This window comes from Gadus macrocephalus, chromosome 6, assembly GCF_031168955.1.
Source record: "Gadus macrocephalus chromosome 6, ASM3116895v1".
Taxonomy (NCBI): domain Eukaryota; kingdom Metazoa; phylum Chordata; class Actinopteri; order Gadiformes; family Gadidae; genus Gadus; species Gadus macrocephalus.
Genome location: NC_082387.1, coordinates 26,280,603 through 26,303,315, shown reverse-complemented (window position 1 = coordinate 26,303,315; position 22,713 = coordinate 26,280,603). Strand labels below are relative to the sequence as shown.

At 43.4% G+C, this 22,713-nt stretch overlaps 1 protein-coding gene across 2 annotated transcripts; it reads right to left on the bottom strand.

The window, feature by feature from the left end:
• Positions 1 to 180: 180 nt before the first annotated feature.
• On the bottom strand, positions 181 to 19,275 carry LOC132460200 (complement C4-like). Of its 2 annotated transcripts, none has more exons than XM_060055268.1 (41): positions 18,534 to 19,275; positions 16,772 to 16,943; positions 15,873 to 16,038; positions 15,683 to 15,753; positions 15,482 to 15,576; positions 15,293 to 15,375; positions 15,117 to 15,204; positions 14,907 to 15,027; positions 14,521 to 14,659; positions 14,311 to 14,423; positions 12,098 to 12,253; positions 11,838 to 12,008; positions 11,497 to 11,691; positions 11,261 to 11,404; positions 9,936 to 10,059; positions 9,609 to 9,695; positions 8,758 to 8,958; positions 8,538 to 8,652; positions 8,336 to 8,406; positions 8,111 to 8,250; positions 7,355 to 7,570; positions 7,112 to 7,163; positions 6,935 to 7,018; positions 6,639 to 6,845; positions 6,253 to 6,328; positions 5,961 to 6,159; positions 5,494 to 5,598; positions 4,932 to 5,094; positions 4,652 to 4,839; positions 4,205 to 4,363; positions 4,059 to 4,118; positions 3,879 to 3,969; positions 3,648 to 3,789; positions 2,873 to 2,957; positions 2,502 to 2,576; positions 2,191 to 2,293; positions 1,997 to 2,086; positions 1,813 to 1,905; positions 1,055 to 1,138; positions 818 to 950; positions 181 to 513 (listed from the first exon to the last, which is right to left on the bottom strand). In XM_060055268.1, the coding sequence occupies exons 1-41, from the start codon at positions 18,599 to 18,601 to the stop codon at positions 375 to 377; spliced, it is 5,064 nt and encodes a 1,687-aa protein (XP_059911251.1). In that variant the 5' UTR covers positions 18,602 to 19,275; the 3' UTR covers positions 181 to 374. The 2 variants fall into 2 exon arrangements, with proteins under 2 accessions (XP_059911251.1, XP_059911252.1); XM_060055269.1 differs by lacking the exon at positions 18,534 to 19,275 and adding an exon at positions 17,105 to 17,237.
• Positions 19,276 to 22,713: the final 3,438 nt, after the last annotated feature.

Sequence of the window (22,713 nt, the reverse complement as noted above, 5' to 3'; positions counted from 1 at the left end):
CCCTACTCTCACCCCCTACCTCACCACCATACCCTCACCCCCCCCCCCATCCCCTGTTTCTATATTTTATATTTATACAATGATCTCAAACACATGTTTGGATATTATATATATTTATAAAATGATCTCCTACAGTTGTTGGATATCTGGTTAAAGGTATTGAAAGAGAAAGAAAAATGATGAACATGCATGGTTTTATTAGTACATTATACATACTGTTACAGGTGGATATGTAGAACGTAAAGCATTGATTAACCACAGGGGTTACACATTTCATAAGTATAATATTTGTGGTATATATATATCTCCGTTAAGATTTGAGTGGTCCAGAGATCATGGTTCTGATGTGAAATATACTGAACCAAAGTGGACCTTTACAAACTACAGTCATTCAGGTCATTAGCAAAGTCACTGAAAGATTTACAACTAAGCTCGTATCTCCTCGATGAGGCACACTTCTGAGCATCAGGAACCAACTCCACCCAGGTGGTGGAGTCCAACAGGTACTGCATTCTAGAGAGAGAGAGAGAGAGAGAGAGAGAGAGAGAGAGAGAGAGAGAGAGAGAGAGAGAGAGAGAGAGAGAGAGAGAGAGAGAGAGAGAGAGAGAGAGAGAGAGAGAGAGAGAGAGAGAGAGAGAGAGAGAGAGAGAGGGAGAGAGGGAGAGATGGACACAGAAAGAGAGAGAGACAGAGAGACAGAGACAGAGAGAGAGAGAGAGAGAGAGAGAGAGAGAGAGGTGTAGTGGGAAGAGAGTCAACATAGCCTGGTATATATATCTTAGGATTTGTACTTCATGGACATCACTTCATCGCTTACTCTCCGTGTGAGTCGGTGGTGGAGCCGTCTTTGCCCATGATGAGGTACTGCTGGTCCACCTCAAGCTGCTCTCTGCACTGAAGCCTGTTGGCAAACACTCTCCTGCTGTGGGCGGCTACCCTGGTGTCCTTACCTGCGTGGGACAGGACGTACACGCGTCGTATCAAAGTAAAAGAACGCAGTCACACATTAGCATTTGTCTCGAGTGTTGTGGATGTCCTCTTTAATAAGCCTTACTTGACTTGAGGAGCCTCACTACATTTGTGTTGTAAAGGCGAAAGTTGCTCTTGAAGGAGACATCGAGAACCTCCACCAGGAACTCTGAAAGCAAATCGGGAAGAATGAGAATAAACACAGCAGCTGTTCTGTTGGTTCAGGTGATGTAACATGAGCGCAAAAACACAATGTGTTGAGATTAAAGATCCCATGACATGCCACCAGGTGTGGTGTGATTAGCCGTTACAAGCCGTTTTGGAAATTGGCCCCTTATGAAATCACAGGTGGGCGTGTCCACCTAGATGTGTGCTGGATAGATCAGTTTGCCAGCCTACCCAGTGGACTGTAGCAAACGTTGCTCATCTATCCGTCGCACATCCACATCTATCCACATCGAGGTGGACACGCCCACCTGTGATGTCATAAGAGGTAGATTTCCAAAACGGCTTGCAACGGCTAATCACACCATATGGGACCTTTGCAGATGTAGTAAAATTATTAAATCTGTGAGAGGGTTAATGTGACAGGGTTACTGTGAGAGGGTTGGTGTGACAGAGTTAGTGTGACAGGAAGAGTGTGACAGGGTTAGTGTGACAGGATGAGTGACACAGGGTTAATGTGAAAGTGTTAGTGTGAAAGGGTTAGTCCGACAGGGTTAGTGTGAGAGGGTTAGTGTGAGAGGGTTAGTGTGACATGGTAAGTGTGACAGGGTGAGTGTGACAGGATGAGTGAGACAGGGTTAGTGAGACAGGGTGAGTGTGAGAGGGTTATGTCCTCACTGTAATCCACCATAGGGTGGTAGCAGGCGTGCTGTATCCGGCTGCCCTTCTTAATCTTGGTCTTCAAGAGGTTCTTCACTTCATGGCAGGGTCCTGATAGAATAACACAACGTTAGCAGAGTAGCAACAAAGCTTAGCGACATTGTGGGAGGCTGGCTGCCAGCGGTTGGGAATGAAGCCGTACTCTCTGCACATTGGCACACGTCATCAGAGCACAGTTTGGACACCTCTGTGCCCCTCTTGGGGGCAGAGTAGAATATAGTGCACTTCTTCACTGCAACGAAAGCAAAGAGCATAAATTAGGCTCACCCAGCCGGTGCCCATGGAACGAATGAAGACATGAGTGGATGAAAGGGTTATGGAAAGGATGGTTGTTACTTGGTTCATAATAATCGTAGAAGGAGGCTTGAGCGGGCTGCAGGAGGCTGATGGGGACGGTTTGTTTAGCCTCAAACGTTATGCACTGGCTCTCAGCCTTGAGCTGCAGGGAAAGGATGTGAATACAGGATCAGGTGCAGCACTAAGGACCACAATGGGAATAAGCCTTAGGGCTTTATTGTGTCATCCCTGACTATCTTTATTGATAGAATGTATGGCACAGGTTGTTGTTTCATATTTTTGTCTCTCGAAAATCACTAGCATGTTGCATCGAATGTCATCAGATGGGGTCTGTTGTGAGAAGGCAGTACCTCGTTGAAGTACAGTATGACTCTTCCAGAGGAGATCTCATAATGTGAGATGTAGACCTCAGGGAGTTCTTTAAGCTGTTGAAGGAACAGGGTAAGAGCAGATTAAGTAATTCAATTCAATTCATTAGTATAGCCCTTTATCACGGGTACAGTCTCAAAGGGCTTTACAGGGCATGTATTTATAAATATGACCCCCACCCCCCCGACTCTAGCCCCCCAGAGGGCCAGAGCAAGGAATACATCTGGAAAAGGAACACGGATTGGGGATCCCTCCTTCCAGGGATGATCAGGAGTGCAATGGGTGCCATAATTGACACACCGTCGCATAACATAGCTATCGTGACAATCTGATGTGAAGGAGGCTTACTTACTTTGTCCAGATGCTCTGTATTAGCCTCAAAGCCACTGAGGAGGGTGATGTCTGCAATAGCCATGCCAGTGAGATTGCTTTTCAGGCTGGAAAACAGAAACAGATGAATATCAACACTTGGCCCAGGCTAGGACAGGTGAAAACATATGGAGATAGATTGGTGAATCCCACTCAGCTTCCTATTGGTTTCATACACCCAATAAATGTGTTTAAAGTGAACTGAAATTAATCTGTGTGAACTGAACTAAACTGAATGTGTGTAAAGTAAAATGAACTGAATCTGTGTAAAGTGAACTGATTGTATGTAAGGTGAACTGAACTGAATCTGTGTAAAGGGAACTAAACTGAATGTGTTTCCAGTGAAGTGAAGTGAATTTATGCAAAGGGAATTGAATTGAATGTGTGTAAAGTGAACTGAACTGAATGTGTGTAAAGTGAACTGAACTGAATGTGTGTAAAGTGAACTGAACTGAATGTGTGTAAAGTGAACTGAACTGAATGTGTGTAAAGTGAACTGAACTGAATGTGTGTAAAGTGAACTGAACTGAATGTGTGTAAAGTGAACTGAACTGAATGTGTATAAAGTGAACTGAACTGAATGTGTGTAAAGTGAACTGAACTGAATGTGTGTAAAGTGAACTGAACTGAATGTGGGTGAAGTAAACTGAATTTGTGTACAGTGAAGTGAACGGAATACATGTAATGTGAACTGAATGTGTGTAAAGTGAGCTGAACCATCTGAACGCCATCCAGGTTGACAGGACTTAAGGACTCACCTTAAACAGACATTGTACACCAAAGAATTTTCTTTAGCAGAGTTTTCGTCGATTTCTCTCCTGCGTCGGGTTCTGTGTTTGTCGATTTCTGTGTCGTAATCGTAGTTTTCATCGAAGTACTGGTAGTTGTTCAGAATCTTAGCTGTTGAAATAACGGTTGGCAGTGTTTTCTATTTCTTTACACTGTTTGAAGTACCTTTAGAACTGGTGTTAACAACTAGACCAACTCACCGGTGTACTCAGCCTTCCCCTCCAGCGTCACGTTGATGTTCAGTAATGTGCAGCTTTCCTTGGGCTCCATCAGATAGAAGTGCTTCATGACCTGTACAAATGGACCGTTGAGTTTCTATTCATTAATTTTTTTATTTGCTTTTGACAAACATTGAGCAGAAATAAATCAAACCATCTTACTTTCATTTTGATGTTTCCCGTTCCTTTCAGTTCCACCTTGATCTCGTTTCCTATCATGGACTGAGAAGACAGACAGGATTAAAGAGATGAGTTAGGAGTAGGGTAAGTGGTTCTACGGGCTCGGCGTCCATGACGCTGTACTGTACCTTCAGCTCGACTATCACTTTGTCCGTCGGCTCTTTTAACAACAACTCCCCCTTGTCTGCTTTTCCCGATATGAAGAACTCTGCCTCCACCGTACTGAAAGGCTTAGCGGGCTTCTTCACGTCGTACTCTGCCAGGGCCTCCAGAGCCACCATGGTGTCCTGGAGACAAAAACTTACTTGAATATAGCTTGTAGTTAGACTTTAATATAGCTTGTAGCAGCTGGACTTGAATATAGCTCGTAGTTGTACTTGAATATAGATCAAAGTTGTACTTGAATATAGCTTGTAGTTGGACTTGAAAATAGCTTGAAGTTGTACTTTAATGTAGCTTGTAGTTGTACTTGAAAATAGCTTGAAGTTGTACTTCAATATAGCTCGTTATAGTACTTGATTATAGCTCGTAATTGTACTTGAATATAGCTTGAGGTAATACTGTAGCTAGGTCACCTGCGTTGACTTGAAACCCCCGCCATAGTTCTCCTGCGCGACCAGCCAGCAGGAGGCGCTGTCCGCCCACGGGAAGTCCTGGTGCGCCACAGCTGTCAGCAGGGCGTAGGCCGTCGTTTCCACGGTGATAGCATCCTGCTGAGAGGAGCTTTCATGATTGGCTTTCCACACCCGGCAGCCGTTGTCATCTGTGGAGTGTGAAGAAGTCAACAAACACGCAGATTCAACTGTTTCAGTGTGAGCATTGTGTTGTTGGACCGACTTTGTGTGTCTGACCGACCTTCTGCAGCCAGAGCTTGGAGCTGCTTCCAGGCTGGTTTGGCTCCGTCTATGTCAGGCAGACAGACGGCCAGGCAGTAGGCGGTGATGGCCACAGCATAAGGCCTCTCCAGCTCCCCCACGTGGGAGAGGAGGTACGACGTCGAGCTGGCGATACTGGCCACCTAAGGACCAAAATAAATTCAGAAGTTTATGGACGTAGAAGTACAGTGAAAAGACCTCAAACCAGAAAGCATGTACGGTTTCTGAACCAGTGCTAGCAGCACCCCTAGGGGTCACTTGGGTAACTGCATGCAAATTCAATATGCAAATATAAAAAAGCACCAAAAAGAGGGGGGCGGGAACAGCAGAGAAAGAGAGTTGAAGATATGTCTATAGATATCTATATGGATACATAGATAAAGCTCTATGCTAGGCGTAGTTATATCTATATATATTTGTATATAAAGCTCTATGCTAGGTGTAGCTATGGCTATATCTATATGCATATATAGCTGTATGGATGCCTGTGGCTATAGCTATATGCATATGCATATGTAGCTATATGGATAGCTGTGGCTCACCACATTGTTCTTCATGCTGTGTTCGACGAATGGGATGGCGTGCTGCAGCGCCACGGCGATGAACGCCGTCATGGACATGTCCTTCCCAGCGCCTCTGATCCCCCCCTGCAGTGGAGGGAAGGGGGGGGGTCAGGAGAAGCACACCTCTAAGGGGACATATTGAACCCCCAGGTGAGGGTGGGATTAGCCGTTACAAGCCGTTTGGAAAATCGGCCTCTTCCGACATCACAAGTTTGGCGTGTCCACCTAGATGTATGACGGATAGATGAGCAACGTTTGCTACAGTCCACTGGAAAGGCTGATAGACTGATCTATCCAGCATACATCTAGGTGGACACGCCCACTTGAGATGTGAGAAGAGGCTGATTTTCCAAACGGCTTGTAACGGCTAATCCCACTCACACCTGGTGGTATAATATGTCTCCTTTAACCAACCATGTGTGAGTGGGCTCCTGAAACCAGCCTACATCCATATCCCTGTCTCTAACAGGGTGTGGGTCTGAGTAGGACCCATCCTGTTTCTGCACGGACATCAGGAACCGGACTGAAGTGCTGATGTCCTGATTGGACACGTCCCTGCCAATGTGACCCTGCGGGCCGCCTCCCCTTCCGGCCATCTGGCGATCCGCCAACAGAGACAGCACTTTCACAACAAGAGCGGTGAGCCTGTGGTCAAAACAGAACACGGTTAAGGCCAGTGCTGCTGTTTAGCAGGAGCCGACCTGGGAAGATATTTACAACAATAGATATTATGCCCACCAATAACTTGATGGATTTGTTTTATATATTCCATAAGATCCATCATCTTTTCTGTGTTCCAGAATTCTCGTCAAACCTGGAGACAAAACATAATTGTTTAAATATTTGTGTGCTGGGCTTGCTCAGGCTTGACTTTCTTCTCTTTGTGGACAACTGTTAAACCTCATGAAATCATCATGACATCATCATGACCTCACCACAACATCATCATGACATCAACGCAAATTCATCGTCATAACGTTCTCGTGGTATCACCACAACGTCTTCCTGATGTCATGATGACATCGTCACCATGACCTCATCCTCATGACGTCATCATGAATTGCACGCTGAATAGACAACAGTTAGCAGACGTGGGAGGAGTGATGTGTTTCAGACATGCTGACCCTTCTCAGTCATCTCGAGAGCCTGGTCCCTTTTGCCGGCGGGCAGCTGGAACCACAGCTGGCTGAGGTCCAGGTAGCGCAGAGCCAGGACTGTCGGGGCCATCGTCTTCATGGTCTGCTCTGCACAGCCGCCAGGCAGCCTCAGAAGACGGTCGACCCCTTCGGCCGACAGGAGGACCCTGGCACTGGACTCGCCGAACCCCGCCCCTGGGAATAGGACTCAGCTGTGACTTACTGAAATAAATGACTATCGTAATATAGTTCATTACTGCGACACAAGTGGGCTCAACACACACCTTCCATCTTAATGAATAGATTGGAGGAGGATCCGGGGACCGTCTCATTGGGTAGGTTTCCATCGATGCTGAAAGAAGCCCCCCCTGAACAGACAACAGCGCACCCATTGGTCGATCAGAAATGAAAGAGGGGGCAAAAGAGTCAATGATTAAATGTTTGAATTTGAAAAGTCTCACCTTTCAAATCATAATTCAAAGTAATCTCCTTCGTCTTTTCTTCTCCTTCTGTCTACAAAAAACAGAGAGACACTCATTGATCCTTTGCCATTAAGAGTTGAAACTGCAAAGTAAACTTCATTGGTTAATTCCCATGAAGTAATGATAGCCAGAGAACCTTTCTTGTGCGCTTTCACCCAGACTACCAGTTCCATACCCATCTGCCCCCCATGAGAAACACGCACATTCAATCCGTTGACTTACCCAAACGTTCAGGCTCTTTTCAATGGCGTCGGGTTCTCTATTGTTGTTGAAATCATAAAGGCGTATTTTGATGGGTATAGTGCCGCTCTTCATGGGGACGGCAGCGAAGGTCACCAGCGTAGAGGACCCGCTCTCCACGCTGACGTTCACGAAGGCTGTGAACGTGGAGGAGCCCGGGGAGCAAAGCCCGGGTGTCTGCTCCATGTGAACGGCGAGCTGGAACCACAGACCAGGGGACGGGGTGAGACCTACAGGCTGAGACCTACACAAGACCTACAGGCTGAGACCTACAGGCTGACTCCTACAGGCTGACTCCTACAGGCTGGGACCTACAGGCTGACTCCTACAGGCTGAGACCTACACAAGACGTACAGGCTGGGACATACAGGCTGACTCCTACAGGCTGAGACCTACAGGCTGAGACCTACAGGCTGAGACCTACAGGCTGAGACCTACAGGTGTAGACCTACAGGTTTCGACCTAAAGGTGTAGACCTTCACCAGACCTACACCAGACCTTCAGGTTCAGACCTACAGGCGGAGACCTACAGACAGAGACCTACAGGTTCAGACGGACACCAGACCTACAGGTTCAGACGGACACCAGACCTACAGGTTCAGACGTACACCAGACCTACAGATTCAGACGTACACCAGACCTACATTAATGAGTCTTTGCATAAAGGCACCTGAAGGACTAAATAGTGGATGGAACCACTGAGATGTTCAGGAGCCCAACAGTCATCCAGATCTTTACCTGTACAGCATCAGGCCCATAGTTGTAGATGACTGCCACAATGCTCAATTGTTCATATCTCCTGACCGAATAGGGCAGTCTCAGAGACACGAAGATGTTCTTAAAGGTCTTCAGCTCGATTGGCTCAACCACACAGAATCCTGCATGGGACACCAAGACAAAAGCTCATCGAAACACTGGATTATATTAGAAATGGTAACTGGAAGGTAAGAAAGTCAGTGTTACCGTGAGTTGGAGATTGAATGACTGCCTGAATTTCCCAAGTGGTAATAGAATCCGGTAGAGATAAAGTGTGTCTAAAAAGGTTTGTATATGTTAATATTCTTTTTGTAATATTAATACATATATTTTTAATTAAATCATATTTTCTGTGACATAAATAAAGAATAATGAAATATAATAGATAATATATAAAATATTGCATTACTTGTGTTGGTCAGTGGCATCGAAATATGTAAATGCAAAACTTGGAGCAAAATTTCGACGGATCCCATTTGACATCCTGCCAATGAAATATTCCTCAATATCCAGTAGACTGACAGCTGGAGACAGAGGAAACATGACATCAATCAATTAATCAATTAATCAATCAATCACACAAGTTGAATGGCCCTTTGGTTGATACGACTTCTTTCTAACGTGCTTACTTCTGCCAAATCCGTTGTCTTCCGCGGCGCTCTTCCTCAGAGCCTCCCCCCGAAGACAACACTTAAAGAAGATGTCGGCACACTGAGGCTCTGCGTTCATCTCGGTCACCCTCCTCCTCCTCTCCTCACAGGAGCGTCTCATGGGGATGGAGGAGAAGCCCTGGTCACAGCACTGCTGGAGCTCTGAGCTCAGGTTCCCCTCTGAGGACAGACGAGCTCCACTCACAGCATGGGGCAGTTTCCTGATTCACTGACTAATGACACATTTAGATTTACATTTACAATTAGGGCGTTTGGCAGACGCCTTAATCCAAAGCGACTAGCAATAAGTATGTATTTCCCCCAAGGATCAATAAAGTATACGTCTATCTATCATTTGTCATAAGAATTTACGTATGGCTGTGGGTACAGTAAGGATATTCATTGAACCAAGTGCCAAGCACTAACAATAACAAGGTTTACCCATTCCCTGTATACAACAAAGATAGCTAGGATAAGGTGCTACACAATGCTAAGTACTATTCTTAAGTGCAAGGACGTGTAACATACATAAGTGCATTGAGTGCCAGTACGTACAATAGGCCTATTCAACTAGCGGCCCGTTGCCCGAATACGGCCCTTCTTAATTATTTTCTGGCCCACAAGAGGTTGCCTGCAAACCAATTTTTTTTTAGATATATATGTTTTTAAAAAAAAAGAGGCAAATAGTTGCCTGCATATCAGGTTTGTGTGTGTAATACATGGTGTAATATGATAAATAAAAGGAATGCATGAAGGCAATGCAGAGTCTAGCTGAACTAATATGATATCATACTATATATTTTGCCTTGTGAATGTAGTTGTTGCCTTACTCATCTCCAGGAGCTCATGTCGGAGGTCCAAGGCCCGTCTGGAGCGCCGTGCAGCATGGGGTTTACACCTGGACCCTAGAGGAAGTGCTGAGGAATGACGCCCTTATTAGGTCATTGGAGCTTATACCGTACACGCATTTTGAGGGAAGAATAAAGATTCAGAAGGATCACTTTGTACTCTCTCGGTCCAAGAGAGATGAGACACATACTAGACAGTATTAAATGTGTGTCTCATGGAATACACATTTTTGAAACATCGAATGCTATTATTATATTATTAATTACATAAATACATATTTTATTAGGAGCGCGTCTTGCTTTCAATACCATTTGCTTTGGGTGTTGAACCTGAAGACACAAAAGACAAGCCGGCCTCGGTGAAGATGGAGTCCTGGTCGGGCCCCCCTCGGTATGAGCAGCCCAGGTCGTAGGACTCCATGGCAGAGAACACCTGGGGGGTCAACCCAACTTTATTGATGAAGCTCTTCTCACACAAAACAGACTAAACCATTCGGTGAGGGGTTTTCACACGTAGTATGAGCAGTGATGCCATGACAAGCTGTTTATTGGTTTGGGTTGCACTGTGGCTGTGGACGCTGAATTTTGTACTTTGTGATTGGATGGTCTTGCTATGTGGGCGGGGCTAGCTAAAGCAGGGCTATATATCAGTACCTCCAGAAAAACGCGATTATGCGATTGCATAATTCAACGCATAATCAGCCAAAGTCTGCATATTCATGCGGGGGCCGCATTTTTTCAAATATGCCGCACTTTCACCCCATAAATTGCAGATTCCCGCGCAAAATATGGGCAATTTCATTGCAAAAAAAGTCACATATATCTTAGCAGAAAGTTGAAAAATGTTACGTTTACTTCACAAAAGAGCAGCCATTTCCCCCTGTTGCCATGGGAACGTTATGAAGTGACGTAATTACACGACGTGAACGTCATCGAAAAGCTGCATTTTTCGCAAGTTTCCGCATTTTCTCGCAAGTTCCCGCAATTTTTGCAAGTTCCCGCAATTTCATTGCATAAAATTGCATAAATATGCCGCATATTTCATTGCATTTTTAAGAAAATGTGTCGCATAATCAAGGATTTTTGGCCGCAACAATCACAAAAAACGCCGCATTTTTCTGGAGGGACTGATCTATACACCATGCATGCCAAGTGTTTGGGGTTCAGATCTGGCTCCCTCCGGGGGACTGAGGCACTGTCTGAGCAGAGGGACCGTTCAGGGGTCAACAGAGTGATTCATGTTGGACGGTTTAGTGTTGCTGATCAATAATGTATAGGCTCTTCTAGTTCGGTCTCTCAGATGCACGTTTTGGCCACGCCCGGTCTACATCACAGCACTTTGTTGGCAGTGCTGGGATCCAGTGCTGGGATCCAGTGCTGGGATCCAGTGCTGGGATCCAGTGCTGGGATCCAGTGCTGGGATCCAGTGGTGAAGAGCTTCATACTACAGACCAGGACAATGACCAGGACGACAAAGAAGATAGAGGGTGTGTGTGTGTAGGAGAGAGGGTGTGTGTGTAGGAGAGAGAGGGTATGTGTGTGGGTGTGTGTGTTGGAGAGAGGGTGTGTGTGTTCGTGGCGGAGCGTGCGTGCATGTGTGTATCTGTGCGTGCGTGTGTGAGTCTGGATGTAACCTGCTTGGCTGTCAGTCTGTTCCGTCGGTCCAGAGCGTACATGGCCTTGTCCACCACCAGCAGAGCCACCCTGGCCCTCCCCTTCACCTCCACCTCCAGCCCGATGATCCCCCTGGGTGGGGCGGGGTTCATGGAGGGACTGACCTGCGTTCCAACAACCAATCAGCACTCAGTCGTCCGTTGTGGTGAAGCTTATACAACGTCGTTTCTGAGGTTCAAGACACAAAGGTGCTCACTTTGACCGCCATCTCACACTCATCGACCACGTCCACCCACACGGAGTCAGACACCAGGACGTCCTGCTGGTCGTAGTAGTAGCCAATCAGACGCAAGGAGGGCACCATCTGGGCGGTGATCCTGATCCCGGCGCCGCCCAGTCGGGACATCGTAACCACGGAGCCCTGATGCACCAGAGCCCCGTGACTCAAGACCTGCAACACACGATTCACCCGACGGTCATCTCAACCCTCGCTCGGCTGAAACATGGACGACGTTGTGTATGATGATGAAGATGATGATGATGATGATGATGATGATGAGAATGATGAAGATGATGATGACGATGACGATAGCTCACCAGGTAGTACACCAAACCATCTTTGGGAAGACCGTTGATGGTGTTGAACGTGACGGCGAGCTGTTGGTTGACTTTGAACTTCCCGGTGGGAACGCTGATGTACAGGTAGTGCTGACTGGGCGAGGGCATGGGCTTCAAAACCTTCTCCTGCGTCACGGTGCCGGCTCGGACCTGTTGCAAACGAAGAAGATACAAAACTGCCATGGCCGGATGTGGTTAATGTGAAGATATTGATGAAAACGATATCTTGGCACTCTTACGTTAACAGTGATTTGTGCAGGAGGAGAAGCTGGGAGATTGAAGATGTGCACCGCTGCCCCCTCTTGGTTGGTGACCAGCGGTACGGTTTCCCCCCGGAGACTGAGCTCTACCGGGACCTCAGAGGCTGGAGAACCATCCGGAAGACGCAGGAGCACCTGACAACGGGAGGTCAAAGGTTATCTATCTATCATGCTGATACAGGGACAACAGATGTAAATTAGCCTTGTGGCTAGAATCTGGCTCAATTATATATTGTGCATTGTCCCTGTCTAATAAACGACAAAAATCAAAATAAACACTAGCCTAATACTCATACTGATAAAAATGATATAATGTGATCATACTAATACAAATCATAATAATAACCATAAAAAATTATTATATTTATATTGATACATTTTTGAATTAGTATAAATAGGTATATGTATCTTTAAAAATAGATATGAATAAAATAATTACATATTTTTTCTTCTTATTTTATATATATATGTAAATAAAAAAATAAAGGTAAAATATAATATTTTGGTAACACTAAATAACTTATAGTAAGGTGCTATAATAAATAGCAAACTTGTCATTACTTAACCCTTTGTTAATATTTCTTAATTGTTACTAAAATATCTATTTGGCACAAGTTAATTATTGTTTCATCAATAATTAAATATTAATTGTTTGCATAACCCTAACATTAACCCTAACTCACGACCCTAACCCTAACACACGGCCCTAACCCAAACCCTAACACACGACCCAAACCCTAACACACGACCCTAACCCTAACACACGGCCCTAACCCTAACACACGGCCCTAACCCTAACACACGACCCAAACCCTAACACACGACCCTAACCCTAACCCTAACACACGACCCTAACCCTAACACACGGCCCTAACCCTAACACACGGCCCTAACCCTAACACACGACCCAAACCCTAACACACGACCCTAACCCAAACCCTAACACACGGCCCTAACCCTAACACACGACCCTAACCCTAACATACGGCCCTAAACCTAACCCTAACACTCGACCCTAACCCTAACACACGGCCCTAACCCTAACACACGGCCCTAACCCTAACACACGACCCAAACCCTAACACACGACCCTAACCCAAACCCTAACACACGGCCCTAACCCTAACACACGACCCTAACCCTAACATACGGCCCTAAACCTAACCCTAACACTCGACCCTAACCCTAACACTCGACCCTAACCCTAACACAAGGCCCTAACCCAAACCCTAACACACGACCCTAACCCTAACATACGGCCCTAAACCTAACCCTAAGACACTGCCCTAACCCTAACACTCGACCCTAACCCTAACACACGGCCCTAACCCTAACACACAGCCCTAACCCTAACCCTAACCCACGACCCTAACCCTAACACACGGCCCTAACCCTAACATACGGCCCTAAATCTAACCCTAACACTCAACCCTAACCTTAACACACGGCCCTAACCCAAACCCTAACACACGACCCTAACCCTAACATACGGCCCTAAACCTAACCCTAACACTCGACCCTAACCCTAACACACGGCCCTAACCCAAACCCTAACACACGACCCTAACCCTAACATACGGCCCTAAACCTAACACACGGCCCTAACCCAAACCCTAACACACGACCCTAACCCTAACATACGGCCCTAAACCTAACCCTAACACACGGCCCTAACCCTAACACACAGCCCTAACCCTAACCCTAACCCACGACCCTAACCCTAACACACGGCCCTAAACCTAACCCTAACACAAGGCCCTAACCCTTACCCTAACACACAACCCTAACCCTAAAACACGGCCCTAAACCTAACCCTAACATACGAGCCTAACCCTAACCCTAACACATTACCCAAACCCTAACACATGACCCTAACCTTAACCAGTTAGTCAGTGACACTCGGTGGTCAGTGAAAATAAACTATTAACTTGTGCCAAATAGATATTTCAGTAACAACTAACAAATATTATCAAAGGTTTAGGTAATAACTAGTTTGCTCTTTATTATGGCACCTTATTATAAAGTGTTACCAATATTTTTTAGGTTTACATATTTTATAATTATAATATTGTATATACAATTACCTTTTTGGTATTATTATAATTGATAATAATTAATGATAATTCATTATTAATTATTATTGTTATTTATATTATTTATAAATATATTTATATAAATATATACCTACTTACCATAATGTCTAATGGAGCTCCAGGAATGAAATACGATCGAATTCGAGATAGGTCGATTTCATAAAGTCGAGAAACGATTGGAAGAGAAATCTCTGCCTCCTGCATCTCACTGCCTGGAAGCACATGACCAGGATTAGCCCCGCCCCCAGCCCACAACCAACGCGTACATGGCCGTACATCGCCTCATTACTGTGTAAACGGCAAACGTACTCTGTTGTTCTGTGACCGACACGCTCATCACCAGTTCTGCACCCTCCTGCTCCAAGTAGGTGACGTTACACCCTTGGGTTTGTAGCTGTGTCTTTAGCTCTTCAGCCCTGAGAGTCACTGTGCCGACACCATCTTCAATCTGTCAAGAAAGAGGTTTGGGTTTTTACTTTATTTTAGTTGAAGTCGGTTTCTCATTCGCTTCCGAAATAGCCTCCAGACTCACTTGTTCAGAGTTCACCTAGACTCTGCATAGCCTCCCCCCTAACCCCCCGCCACTTCTATGGACGTCCTCAGTGTACCGACAGCGATATATTGTTGTTTCTCTTTCCTCTGACAAATGTTCTTATTGTAAGTTTCCCCAGATAACAACTTAGCTTGGTGCTCACCGAGCCAGTCTTCTCCAGTCCCCGGATCATCCGGGAGACTTTGAGGCACTCAGAGCCCTGCAGGCCGGCCACCCTGAACCAGGAGTGGAAGCTCCCAGCCACCGTCTCCCCGTACGAGTACCTGCGTGAAAGGTCGCTCTTGTCAGACTACACCCTTAAGGGGAAGCTAAGGTCATTCATGTGCTCATAGCTTGATTCATCAGAACTCACTTGGCTGTCACCGTGAAGGTAAACGTCTCGCGCTCCAACAGAACGTAGCGTTCTTCAGAGTTTATGATCACCTCGAAACTTGGTAAAACTGCCGTTAAAAAACCACAGGTCACTTTTGCTAATGAAATGCATAAAGCTGAAACGCTGACAAGGTTAAGATAAATGTAAACACTCACCATATTTCTGGACCTGAAACTCCAGAGTAGCAGCATGTTTCTTATCTCCTTCATAATGTGCAACAATTTTCCATGTACCCAGTCTTGAAAAGAAACCCATGAATGTAAAATAAATCAATGGAAAGGGAAATAAGGAGGTGTGGAACAGGTTAAATGCCTTCATGCAGGTTTTATGATGGGCCTCCGTACCCAGCGACGTCAGGTAGGTACAGATCACCTCTGAACATACCACCGAACGGAGCCCGGAGCGATGAGTCCAGCTTCAGACGGATCCCAGATGGGTTCTGTGAAAGATGAGAATCCATTCAAATCATGAAAAGTGCAACAGTCTTTGGAAAGTCTCCTTAGAAGATCAGATTTGAGACGCATCACATCCCACAAAATACTCACAATGACGGATATTTCAATTTGTTCCTCTGAGGGTCGCATGGTGTGGTCGAGTGCGAAGATCCTGTACTGGACTGGAAGTTAGATCATATAAAACGCATGAATGAATAACGTGGGACGAGTAATATATCACGTACAAGAAGGATATAGTTCAGATTGAGTTGAAGAAGGGGCTGGTGTTGTGCGGTCGGACCTTGATCTGATGGTTTGTACAGCGGTTGGTTGGTCTGGATGAAGAGGTAGCCCCTGTGCATGGACACCAGCACGCGGGTCATCTTCCTCACTGGTGTCTCGGCCACCAGCAGAAGGTACGGAGCAGACTTAAACCCTGGCAGAGCGGCCATCCTCTCCCTGTCTATCTGTACCAATCATGAATGGAATATATGTTAAAATGTACACTTGTAAAAACAAAATTCAAGTGCAAAATATGCAAATGAATAGCAATAGTTGTAGTCTAGATTATTGAGCTATGATTCAACAATGTATTGTGGTTTAGTGCAACCTGTGTCTCGACTACATTATTGAGCTATGTCTAAATGTTTAGTTTAACCTATATCTTCTTCACAATTACAATTACGGCATTTAGCAGACGCTTTTATCCAAACGACTTACTTCAGTTAATACACACATTGACACACCGACGGCAGAGTCAACCATGCAAGGCGACAGCCAGCTCGTCAGGAGCAGTTAGGGTTAACTGTCTTGCTCAGGGACACATCAACACATCAACGCTGCTGGGGATTGAACCAGCAGCCTTTCGGTTACAACACAACTGCTCTACATCCTGAGCTAAGCCACATTCTTGAGCTATGTCTAACCACAGTGATTTAGTGTAACCTATATCTTCTCTAAATTGTTGAGCAAAGTGATTTAGTGTGACCTTTATCTTCTACCACAGTGGTTTAGTGTAACCTTTATCTTCTCTACATTATTGAGCTATATCAAACCACAGTGGTTGAGTGTACCCTATGTCTTCTCTACATTATTGAGCTATGTCTAACCACAGTGGTTGAGTGTACCCTATATCTTCTCTACATTATTGAGCTATCTCTAACCACAGTGGTTTAGTGTAACGTATGCACGTTATCTTACCATGAGCTCCACGGTTTGGATGGCTCCACCATTAGATGAAGTGGTCTTTTTATCGGACACGACCTGGCCTGACCTCTCATCCTCCAGATAGAGCGTGGTGGCCGAGGAGGTCTGAACAAAGACCTTCTCCTTAACGTTGACGTGGAACACTTTTGGAGCCGAGATGAAGAATCTGTACTTTCACAAATGTAAATTAAAATAGTATTTAAATCACGAAATGTTAACATTTCATGAATAAGAATATAATAAATAAATGAAAAAATAACAGTTGATATTTCAATTCCATGATTCTACCCAGTGGTGGAGTAATATTATTTTTATATTCAGGCCTACCTTTTACTGGCACACACAGACTCCAGAGCCAATATGAGTAAAAGCAACAAACAAGTAGACCTGTGCACTCTGGAGCCTCAACTGGTCTGATAGTCCTGGTCTGAGCCACTGGTCTGAGCTACTGGTCTCCAGTTGTCTAGTCTTATAGACCTGGTCTGAGCCACTCGTCTGAGCCAATGGTCTCCAGTTGTCTAGTCTTATAGTCCTGGTCTGAGCCAATGGTCTCCAGATGTCTAGTCTTATAGTCCTGCCCCTTCTCTACTCACTTTCACAGTTGTAATGGCTGCAGTTGTATTTATAATACTGAGCTCACAATTTGAGAGCTAATGAGAGTACAAGTATGTGTGTTTTTTTTTTAACTTGTTTTAAAAAAAGAGAAAGAAGTATAACAAAACACATTCCTAGTTTATTAGATATTAGATGACAGTAAACGTTAGGCTGCAGCAGCCTGGGTTCACTGCTCTCTCATTGGTCTCTTCAACACTGCCCCGTTTTTTCTAATGTGATTTACTGGAAGTTTCTGATATTTAAATGTCATTATTGAGCTATGTGTAAACAACATATTGTGGTTTAGTGTAACATCTTCTCTACATTATTAAGCTATGTTTAAACATTGTTTAGTGTAACCTATGTCTTCTCTACATTATTGAGCTATGTTTAAACATTGTTTAGTGTAACCTATGTCTTCTCTACATTATTGAGCTATGTTTAAACATTGTTTAGTGTAACCTATGTCTTCTCTACATTATTGAGCTATGTTTAAACAACGTTTAGTGTAACCTATGTCTTACCATACATTATTGAGCTATGTTTAAACAATGTTTAGTGTAAACTATGTCTTCTCTACATTATTGAGCTATGTTTAAAGAATGTTTAGTGTAACCTATGTCTTCTCTACATTATTGAGCTATGTTTAAAGAATGTTTAGTGTAACCCAGGTCTTCTCTACATTATTGAGCTTTGTTTAAACAATGCTTTGTGCAATCTATGTCTGAACTACATTATTGAGTGATTTCATTTTAGCTCAATTAATCTCATATTATTCCAATTATTTTCTGACTCATTATTTATTCTGCTGTGTCATTTTGTTTCATTTTATTTTTACTACATACTTTCACACATGTGTATCTTTACATCAAATTTCGAATGATGGCACCAACGTCATGACTACATGTCATTCTCATACCATCCGCTAGGTGGTGTTATATTGCGCCATTGCCTATGCAGCCTCTGTTTCTTTTTGATGTCAAGCATGCATGTTGTTGTTCTGAAGACGCATTTCCCTTTGCATCATAAGTCAACCTCAAATCATGTGTCAACCTCATCAGTAAACAAATACAAGTAAACGGGTGAAAAATAACACTCAATGTTTCAATTTCATGATACTTCCCAGTGGTGGAGCAATATATTTTAATATATTTAGGCCTACCTTTTACTTGCACACACAGACTCCAGAGCAAAGATGAGTAAAATCAACAAACAAGTAGTCCTGTCCATTCTGGAGCCTCAACTGGTCTGATAGTCCTGGTCTGAGCCACTGGTCTGAGCCAATGGTCTCCAGTTGTCTAGTCTTATAGTCCTGGTCTGAGCCAATGGTCTCCAGATCTCTAGTCTTATAGTCCTGCCTTTTCTGTACTCACTTTCACAGTTGTAATGGCTGCAGTTGTATTTATAATACTGAGCTCACAATTTGAGAGCTAATGAGAGTACCAGTATGTGTGTGTTGAACTTGTTTTAAAAAAAGAGAGAAAGAAGTATAACAAAATACATTCAGTTTATTAGATATTAGATGACAGTAAAACGTTAGGCTGCAGCAGCCTGGGCTCACTCTGGGGATCTGCCAAATCAGTTAGGGTTGTGTTGTCATCTGCTCTCTCATTGGTCTCTTCAACACTGCCCCGTTTCTTCTAAATCATGTGATTTACTGGAAGTCTCAGATATTTAAGTTTCATTATTGAGCTATGTTTAAACAACATATTGTGGTTTAGGTTAACCTATGTCTTCTCTACATTTTCGAGCTATGTTTAGACAATGTTGAATGTTAACTATGTCTTCCCTACATTATTGATTTGAGCTATGTTTAATAACGCTTAGTGTAAACCCATCTCTTCTCTACATTATTGAGCAACGTTTAAATAACGCTTAGTGTAAACCTATCTCTTCTCTACATTATTGAGCTACGTTTAAATAACGCTTAGTGTAACCTACATCTTCTTGCAGGTTGCGGGAAGTGGGGGTGCTTAGGGTGATGCAGCACTCCCCTGGCGGTCCCTGGCTGTAACTGCAATTGTTTTCTGAACGAATCAATACTTTTTTTTTTTTAGAGTAGAATTTTATCATACAACATGATTATTCAAGAAATTATTGACATCCACCCTTTTTTTTATATTCATCATATTAGCATTTCATTTTATTTAGGACATTGTCTGTGTAGGCTGACGTAGTGACGCACAACGCAGAACAATGCTGTGTGCGCGACGGGAAAATTCGAGAAGTCAAGCTTGTTACAAGTGCAATGTGTCGCAGAAAATAAGTATTTTCCGATTTTTTTTTGGCACCAAGAAGGCAAAACTTCGCGATCAAAACACCAGCCGGACATCCAATTCCCTGCATTCCGTATGTGACCTGTCGATAGCTCAATATGGTACTATGCTGATTTAACATAAGCATATTGGTGTACAACATCTGTTGTAGTTCAAAACATTCTAAAACTGGTGTAAAATGTTGCTGGCCATATTAATAGACACGTTGAATGTTATCGTTTTGATTCTGGAATCCCGCACGTAAACTGGTTGGCAAAAAAGGAGCAAAGACGGACGGACGGTTCACTTGACGGAGAAATCGTCACCTTCCTCATATCAGACAACTCGTAAGTCTGGATGAAAATGAAGGCTTTCGTTTACTGTCACTTTCCTTTGTAAACCTTTAGAAATAACCTCCTGAATCCTTGTTATAACGCTGTGTAATCCCGGACTCTGTACCCGTTAGTGTGTGCAATTCAGCACAGTGTATCAGCCGAGTTGACTCTAATTTCCACATTGTTTACTTGCTAACGTTTTCGAATAACAGTGGCTAGTTGGCAGAGTTAGTATTTTTACACACAAGTAAGTGTTTATCAGAGCGGAGCCCTAAATGTGACGTCACCCGTCATCTCGTCTCTGTAAACATTGGATGTTGCGCAGCATTTATTATGACGTCATTATATAGACTCTCTCAGCACCCCCCACTCGGACTGACTTCCCGCGTCCCTGTCTTCTTGACATGGAGCTAAGTTTAAGCAATGTTTTGTGTAACCTATGTCTTCTCTACATTATGAGCTATGTTTAAACAACCTTTAGTGTAACCTATGTCTTCTCTACGTTGTTAAGCTATGTTTAAAGAACGTTTAGTGTAACCTATGTCTTCTCTACATTATTGAGCCTATGTTTAAATAATGCTTAGTGTTAACTATGTCTTCTCTATTTAGCTATGTTTAATAAAGCTTAGTGTTAACCTATGTCTTCTACATTATTGACCTATGTTTAAATGACGCTTAATGTAACCTATATCTTCTCGACATTATTGAGCTATGTTTAAACAACGTTTAGTGTAACCTATGTCTTCTCTCCATTATTGAGCTATATATAAACAGCGCTTAGTGTAACCTATGTTTTCCCTACATTATTGAGCCATTTATTTTTAGCAAATACTTTCACACATGTTTATCTTTACTTCAGAATTCGCATGATTGCACCAACATCATGACTACATGCTATCTTCAAACCATCCTAAAGGTGGTGTTACATTGCGCCATTGCCTATTGCCATAGCCTCTCTGTTTCTTTTTTAAGTCAAACGTACATATTGTTCTGAAGGCGCTTTGGCCTTTGGATAATCAGTCATCCTCGAATCAACCGTCAACCTCATCAGTAAAGAAATACAAGTAAACAGGTGTGCTGCCTTTTTCTGGATAAGTAGAACTGTAGCCTTTACAGTTCCCAAAAATTCAATGGGTTGTTGTGATTCAAGGGTTTATGTCCTATGGAGGAAACAGTAAGATAGTAAATATATACGTAAACAAATGTATATTATATTTACGTTCATAGTAATATATATATTTTAATCAAATCAGCTGAGAAAAGTAAAGGCTCTAGTTCTCTTTATCCATTAAAACTGCAGCTCCCTATCTAACTTTTCTTTTTCGGATTTGTTTACAGGCCAGTCTTGACCAAAGGCCGATATGCCGTCGATGCATATATGTGTGGATATGCAGCGCTAAGGTAACAAACGCAACATTCCCTATTTTTGTTGGATTATACACTACTTTTAATGTATTAATATTTTTTTATTCCAAATCCATTTCCGTTTTCACTATCCATCAAAAATAACTACCGACAATAGACCTCTAAAGAATAAGTCCCGCCTCCGAGGCTCCCGGTTCTCTCCCTCCGTCAAATGTCTACGAGAATTACATGGCGTTTAGAATGATCGTACATAACAAACTCTGTAGGCGGTGAGGAAGTGAAAGCTGCGTCACATTTAAGTTGTTCAAACTACACATTTTGAAGTACACTTTCAGTGTAGTTCACTTTTTCCATTTAGTTTCCATTGGGGTTTTGGATTGTCGGCGCCGGTAAAGTAGTAAACGATTATTAATGCGGGAGCTAGTACCGATCTGCGCAGACTTCATACGTCATACTTGTTAGGTAGGAGGGAGGAGATGTCCTTGATCGCAACCACAACTTAAAATGATGGTCATTTCACGAGTGATTTCAGTGGTCTATAAATCTTTATCGCTGGCGAGGATCAGCCTCTTTTATCCGCAACATAACTTTTTGGTTTGACCGTGATAAGGGTTTGCTGGCTGTCATTGAGATTTAGATCGATTTGATCGATTTCACACATGAAAGAGCAGTGTTGGTGCTGTCACGTTAAAATTGTACCGGGGGAGAAAATTGTACCGGGTACGTAATCAGTTGTCCGTTGCCAGCCAACGGACAACAGATTACGTAAGGGGTTGTCCGTTGCCAGGCAGGTTTCAATCGCACTCATGTTGCCGAAGACGAAATAATATAATACAGATAACGGATCGCTAGATAACACTTGTTTTTACTTTATATTTGTATTGCATTTAATTGTTTAATCGAATTTAGCTAGTAAACTGAGTGTTTAATGTGTATCATAGTCATAGTCTCTAATTTAATTTAGAGAATAGATTATAGGAGATAGATAGATAGATAGATAGATAGATAGATAGATAGATAGATAGATAGATAGATAGATAGATAGATAGATAGATAGATAGATAGATAGATAGATAGATGGATGATGAGCAGGCATTTACTAACTGGTAAATGTTTTTTTATTATTATTATTCACGTTATCCCCATAACATTTAGGTATTACTGTGTAGGGAAATAGATAAATACAATGCAATACAATACAAATATAATGTTAGGAACGCTAATAAATGTAATTTGTAGAATAAGTGTTATCTGTCTTGTCGCGCTCAATGAACGAGTTTGCGAATGTTCAAGAACCTTCCCACGTCATTCGACGTTGGACGCGATCGTCTGTTGCCAGGCAGGTTTGGAATGGATTACTATGGATGACGTAGGCCGGTAAAATTTT

Excerpts from the sequence above, each read along its gene's own strand:
- LOC132460200 (XM_060055268.1), bottom strand. The coding sequence starts at position 18,601 with ATGGACAGGACTACTTGTTTGTTGATTTTACTCATCTTTGCTCTGGAG. Across the intron at positions 7,571-8,110 it reads ATGGGCCTGATGCTGTACAG|CTCGCCGTTCACATGGAGCA; the intron begins GTAAAGATCTGG and ends CTGTGGTTCCAG. Across the intron at positions 3,970-4,058 it reads CGGGAAACATCAAAATGAAA|GTCATGAAGCACTTCTATCT; the intron begins GTAAGATGGTTT and ends CCATTTGTACAG.